At 38.0% G+C, this 7,110-nt stretch overlaps 1 protein-coding gene across 1 annotated transcript in view; it reads right to left on the bottom strand.

Moving 5' to 3' along the window:
* Nucleotides 1–7,110, bottom strand: part of ADH5 (alcohol dehydrogenase 5 (class III), chi polypeptide) — a 25,720-nt gene that overhangs the window by 10,142 nt on the left and 8,468 nt on the right. Inside the window, exons 5-7 of the mRNA XM_011970549.1 lie at nt 3,440–3,659; nt 3,029–3,289; nt 1,660–1,795 (exon numbers count right to left, since the gene is read on the bottom strand). Coding sequence (XP_011825939.1) covers nt 1,660–1,795; nt 3,029–3,289; nt 3,440–3,659 — 617 coding nt within the window. The remainder of the gene's footprint in view (nt 1–1,659; nt 1,796–3,028; nt 3,290–3,439; nt 3,660–7,110) is intronic.

The raw sequence follows: 7,110 nt of genomic DNA, 5'->3' as shown, positions 1-7,110 counted from the left end.
ATATACCCAAAGGATTATAAATCATGCTACTATGAAGACACATGCACATGTATGCTTATTGTGGCACTATTCACAATAGCAAAGACTTGGAACCAACCCAAATGTCCATTAATGACAGACTGGATTAAGAAAATGTGGCACATATACATCATGGAATACTATGCAGTCATACAAAAAGGTGAGCTCATGTCCTTTGTAGGGACATGGATGAAGCTGGAAACCATCATTCTGAGCAAACTATTGCCTAGGACAGAAAACTAAACACCGCATGTTCTCACTCATAGGTGGGAATTGAACAATGAGAACACTTGGACACAGGGTGGGGAACATCACACAACGGGGCCTGTCATGGGGTGGGGGAGGTGGCAGGGATAGTATTAGGGTATATACCTAATGTAAATGATGAGTTAATGGGTACAGCACACCAACATGGCACATGTATACATATGTAACAAATGTGCACCTTGTGCACATGTACCCTGGAACTTAAAGTATAATTTAAAAAACCCAATAAAACTATGGATATAAAAATAGCTATGGATATAAAAAAAAGAAGTAAATACTTTTGAGAATTTTCCTTTCTCTGTATTAAGATTTACTAAAACCTCATTAAAGTTTTGGCCTATTGAGACTTTTAAAACTGCCCACGACAGAACTCTGGAAGTCTCAACAACAAGCTTATTTAGGTCCACATCAGCAAAGATTTCTATAATCATGATATTCAAGGAAGGAAAAAAAACTCATATAATACAGGACTTTATTTCCTTGGTTTTAAATTTAACAATGAAATAGGGATAGCATCTCAGAACAGAAAACTATGAAACTAAAAAATGAAATAGAACTCTTAGCTAAATGGTAAGATTTTAAAGAAAATCAGGTGCTTCAATTTCTCACTGTATCTAAAGAAGCAACACAATCAACAAGAAGCCTTCTACCTTTTAAGGATGCTTTCAACCATATTTCAAACCTCTTTTGAGCCTTTTCCAAACCTCCTCCCTTATATTCTCCACTAATTATTCTTTCCCCACAAATTGTGGGGATTTTTTCTTAAACCTGGTAACTGAGATGACCACAGCCACTCCTGTTCTCTAGACAAAAACTTCTATTATCTTTGGATCATATTTTAGCAATGCAAGGGGCCTCAATGATACAGTGAATTACCCAACCAGCATGTGCCAGAATGAGGCTTCAGTTAGAGGTTACTACCAAGACCCCCTGGATCAGCCAGGCTTGGAATGCCCTTTCAAATACAGCCATGGACAAAGTGATGCCCCCAAATAGCATACACAGCTTACAAAGTTTCTTCCATGATACTCTGCTGTGGCATATATCTAGAGCTTTGAAGAGGAGGACAAGTCAGATTGACATTTTCTAAGGCAAATTCTGTAGTTATAAAGAAGGAAGACTTTGGCCAAACCCCCATTTTAGCATACTTTCCAAATCTTTTCTTCTGGCCTTCAAAAAAGCTGGCATAATATGAGGTAGAGGACCTTAAAAGACAACTCGTTAAACACAGATCATTCAAAACACACGCAATGTGATTTTTTTTCTTTAGGAGGATGAAGAAATATAAATATATATTTTTAAAACCCTTTAAAAACTTTAGACTCAATGCAAATAACAAAAGAGAAAATGCAGTAATCTCATCCATTGAATTACCTCCAAAGGCAGTGCCTTTCCATGTGCGACCTGTTACCAGCTGGAATGGACGAGTGGCAATTTCTTCACCTGAAGCAGCTACTCCAACCACCACGCTGACGCCCCAGCCCTTGTGACATGCCTCAAGTGCTGCTCTCTGCAGGCACAGGTATGACCAAATCACAGAAGTCAGTGCATTTTCCTGAGAATAACTGCTTCCCAGAAACTTCTAGAGATGCCATTGTTTTTAAAGAAAATGGCAACAAAAGGCCAAACTTAACATTTAGTGAGCTCAATTTCATTGAACAATTTATATTTTCATTTACTTTTTTTGTTTTTTTTTTGAGATAGTCTCCCTCTGGCACCCAGACTGGAGTGCAGTGGCATGATCTCGGCTCATGGCAACCTCTGCCTCCCGGGTCCAAGCGATTCTCGTGCCTCAGCCTCCCTAGTAGCTGGAATTACAGGCATGCACCATTGACACCCAGCTAATTTTTGTATTTCTAGTAGAGATGGGGTTTCATCATGTTGTCCTGCTGGTCTCGAACTCCTGGCCTCAAGTGATCCACCCACCTTGGCCTCTCAAAGTGTTGGGATTACAGGCGTGAGCCACCATGCCCGGCCTGAACAATTTATTTTAACAAATTAACCTGGTTAAATATTAACATAAATTAAAATAAAGTGTTTATTTGCTTTCTATTTTAAAAAGTAAACTGTAGTTAAACTCTAAAGGATTTAATTTTAAAAAGCAGGCAGCAGAATTAATAGTAATACTTTTACTGAGTGTCTATGTACATTTCAGTAGATAATGTTACTACAGGTTGATTATCTTTTATCTGAGATACTTGGGACCAGAGCGTTTTGAATTTTGGATTTTTTCGGATTTGGAATATTTGCATCGTATTTATTGGCTGAGCATTCCTAATCTGAAAAGCTCCAATGAACATTTCCTTTGAGCATCATGTTGGTGCTTAAAGTTTCAGATTTTGGAGCATTTTGGATTTTTGGATTAGGGATAGATGTTCAACCTGTACCTGCATTTTATAGATGAGGAAACTGAGGTTGAGAGAAGCTGTTTGTTCAGGGTCACTGGGTTAGTAAGTGGATGTGTATTTGATTCCAAAGCCCATGCTCTGCACAACTGCTTTATTCTGTCTTTTCATTTCATGAGACATGCACTTAGCAGGCATTGAAAGGCAAAGAAACATCTCTTCTCATCCTTCCCTGAGCTGTTCTTGTATCATTTCCCACTGTAGTTCAGATATTTTCCCCTTCTTTCACTAGAATAATTCTTATCAAGAAACTCCTTTGCCAAAACAATTTTTAATCTAAAACTGCATTTCAAAAAAAGCAGTTCCACAAATTAAAAAGGAATGAAGCTCATACTCACCATGACCTTCACATTACCAATACATTCAAAGGAATAGTCCACTCCTCCATCAGTCATCTCAATGAGCACTTCCTGGATGGGTTTACTAAAATCCTGAGAGTTAATACATTCAGTGGCTCCAAACTCTTTGGCCCTTGCAAATTTATCTTTATTGATGTCCACGCCAATGATCCGGGATGCACCAGCCACTTTACAGCCCATGATAACTGCCAATCCAACCCCTCCCAGGCCAAAGACCGCACAAACAGAGCCAGGCTCCACCTAGGAGTAAAGACAGTTTATAAAGTACACATTCTACCAGAGTCAAGAGAATCGCTGGGTTTCATACAGATGGGCCAATTTCACTATTCTAGGACAGTTTCACTGAATTAAATTAGAAGGCAGAAGCAAAATCCCAAGTCAGTCTCTTACCTTGGCAGTGTTCACAGCAGCACCATAACCAGTTGAAATGCCACAACCTAGAAGGCAGACTTTATCCAAAGGTGCTAAAGGATCTATTTTAGCAACAGAGATATCAGCCACAACTGTGTATTCAGAAAATGTGCTGGTTCCCATGTAATGCAAAATTGTCTTTCCTTTGCAAGTAAATCTGCTGGTACCATCTGGCATTAATCCTTTCCCTTGAGTGACTCTAAAGAAAATAAAGAAAAAGGCAAGTTGGAATTAGGTTTCTAAAAACCCACAAGAAAAAGAAATCAGTTTTAAAAATAATGACAAGTAAATATTCAGAAAGTGTTGTAAACTAAAATTTTGAATGTATTCATTATTAATTTAGCACCTTGCAGCAATGCCTGATAAACGAAATTTATAAGAGATTTATAATCTTATCCATCTTTTCCAATATTCACTAGCCTTCTAGATCATACTGTTAGAATATTGAACTCATCTTAAGAGGTACAACTTATGGATCAGTTGGAATTATTTTAAAATCCCATCATTAAAACGGTCGGCCGGGTGCAGTGGCTCACTCCTATAATCCCAGTACTTTGGGAAGTTCAGACAGGAGGACAACTTGAATCCAGGAGTTCGAGAGTAGCCTGGGCAACATAGCAACACCCTATCTCTACAAAAAATAAAATTAGCCAGGTGTAGTGGGGCATGTGCCTGCAGGAGGTTCACTTCAGTCCAGGAGTTTGAGGCTGCAGTGAGCCGTGACTGTGCCACTACATTCCAGCCTGGGTGACAGAATGAGACCCTGTCTCAAAAATAAAAAAAATGAAAAAACCTCTGTGAGCAAATATAACTTCTTAAAGGATAAAGCCAAAACCAGTACCTATGCAAGCAGAAATTACAAACCATTAACCAGATCAGCTGACAAAAACAGATGGCCAAACTGGCTAATTTATATCTTTCAGGAAGCATTTTTTCTGAAGTGTAACTAACAGTCCTCAATAATGCAGGTTAAATTACCTCTTCACTTTGTTTTGCCTGTGACTTGGTTACACCAATAGCAAAGAAAACCCAAAAAGCTTACAAAGGCCATTGATGCAATAAATGGTAACAAAAATTACTTTTGCTATTCTAAACAGAGGTGATATAACATCTTGCTTAGGAGTACCCACCCTAACGTCAGAGTACTTGGGTTCAAATCCTGTGTCATCTGAGCAAGTTAATTAATCTTTATGCCTTCATTTTCTCACTAGAAAATGCTGAGAAACATAGGTAACTTCCTTTACAGATTGCTATAAAAATCTAATGAGATGTTATATGAGGCTTCAGCATTGTGTCTGGCACAGAATTGATGTTTAGTAATTATGTTATTTTAAATAAAATAAATACTAAAATTGCTTTTTTTTTTTTTTTTGAGACAGCACAGGCTGGAATGCATAGCTCACCACAGCCTTGAACACTGAGGCAGGAGGATCGCCTGAGCTCAAGTGATCCTCCTGCATCTGAGTACCAAGTAGCTGGTACTACAGGGGCATCGAGACGGGGTCTTGCTATGTTGCCCAGGCTGAACACCATAATTTGATGTATACTCTTAGCTAAACTCTTTGGAACATACATATGAATAAATACACAGATGAGAAAATAGACTGCCTCTAGATTCAAGAGCAAATACATTTCTTTTGACAAAAAAACAAATATGACCAGAAACAAAGAACAGGTGACAAAGCTCCATCAAAAAAAATTTTTTTTTTGAGAAAGGTTTTTACTCTGTCATCCAGGTTGGAATGCAGTGGTACATCACTGCTCACTGGAACCTCAACCTCCAGGGCTCGTGATCCTCCCACTATAGCCACTGAGCAGCTGGGACCACAGGCACGTGCTACCAAGTTCGGCTAATTTTTAGAATTTTTTATAGAGAGGGGATTTCACCAAGGTGTGCACGTTGTTCTCTAACTGCTGGACTCAAGTGAACCACCTGCCTCAGCCTCCCAAAGGGTTGGGATTATAGGTGTGATCCACTGCACCCGACTAAAAATAACTATTATATCTTAATGAGAACAATTTAAGTTTGGTTAGCCCTCCTTCATGTGAGAAGTCACGGTATTCTAGAGGAGTTTCTTGAACAAAAGGTGATGTGGAATACATTTTATGCTTTGAAAGAATTTCTCAAAATGGTAACAAACACAAAGAACCCATCACCATTACTGTATTTCATGTGTTGCAAAATTTTTCAGACTGTGTTTAAAATTCCCTTTCAAAGTGATTAGTTTTTTTGTTTTTTTGGTTTTTTTGGTTCTGGTTTTACCAAAGTAACAGGATTTGCTTTATAAAATAAATGCAATTTTGTTTTCCAAAAATATAAACTAATTTTGTCAATAACAAACAAATGGATCTCCCATACAATGCTGGTGCAAGTGTAAACTGGTACAAGTATACCAGAGAGCTGTAGATGCATATCCTATGACTCAGCAATTATAATCTCAAGAAAATACTCAAGAGAAAGCAATGCTTATATCCATCAAAAGACATGTATAAGTAAGAATGTTCCTAGCAGCATTACCTGTAACCACCCCAAACTGGAGTAACCTAAATGTCCATCAACAGGAGAACAGATCAATACTGGTATTTTGAATGCAATAAGACAGAGCAACAAAAAAGAACTACTGACGCATATGCAGCTTGATATATCTCACAGACATCATGAAAGAAAGAAACCTGACAAAACAGCATGCACTGCATGACTCTATTTATACAAAGGTCACAGTGAAAGGAATCAGGACAGTGGTAACCTAGGAGGGAGGTAGGTTCTGACTTGGAAGGGACATGAGGGGCCTTGTCAGGTGCTGGCAGGGTTCTCTATCTTGATCTGGGTGATGCTCAAACCAACAGGTGTTTACATACATAATTATTCATTGAGCTGTACACTTAAGATCTATATACCTTAAGTGCTTTATAATATGCATGCTCTACCTCAATTTAAAAGAAAATGGAACACACACAAGGGGATCTTAAATTTCCTCAAAGAGGTAGTTCTTTCAGTGCTGTTATCTACTACAGTAAAAACAACTACCTTTTCTGTGTCAAGGAGTTGGGTTATCTCCTGCAGTCTTCCTAATAGCCTTAGTGGGTAAGTTTTATTACTCTCACTTACTGGACAGTAAAATGGTTCATAAAAATGATTTTGTTTAATCTCGCAAGCATATTTTTCCTTACTACATAGTTTGGCAAATTTAGCCTACTGTTTTGTGAAGAGAATGGGTACCGAAAATTCTGTTTTATATCTTAATGGCTGGTGATACTGGACAAACCCCTTAGTTTCTCTCTCTTTTTTTCTGTAAGAAAAGTCAGTATATTTATGGTTTGTTTTATAAAAGTTACTATAATAAAATGGTACATAGTATTGAATTCACAAAAATATGAACAAATTTTTATAGCAAGACACACTCACAATGAAAACACTGCTTCCAAGCAAGTTACATCCAGATGACAGTGTCTATACACACAAACATCCCTAAAATTTAATGGTTCTTTTCTTTGCAGCAGGAGGGAGAGAAAAGAAAAAAGATAGCAGATACCCTCAACTCTTCAAAAGCAGAGATTTGGTCAATGAAAAATAAAGGAGTTGAAAGAAAAATGAGCCAACAAATTTCCAGATTATGACAAACCATTCCAGGGCAGGGTTGGCGGGGGGG

This window comes from Mandrillus leucophaeus, unplaced genomic scaffold (genome assembly GCF_000951045.1).
Source record: "Mandrillus leucophaeus isolate KB7577 unplaced genomic scaffold, Mleu.le_1.0 Scaffold951, whole genome shotgun sequence".
Taxonomy (NCBI): domain Eukaryota; kingdom Metazoa; phylum Chordata; class Mammalia; order Primates; family Cercopithecidae; genus Mandrillus; species Mandrillus leucophaeus.
This window is presented reverse-complemented; position numbering and strand designations above follow the sequence as displayed.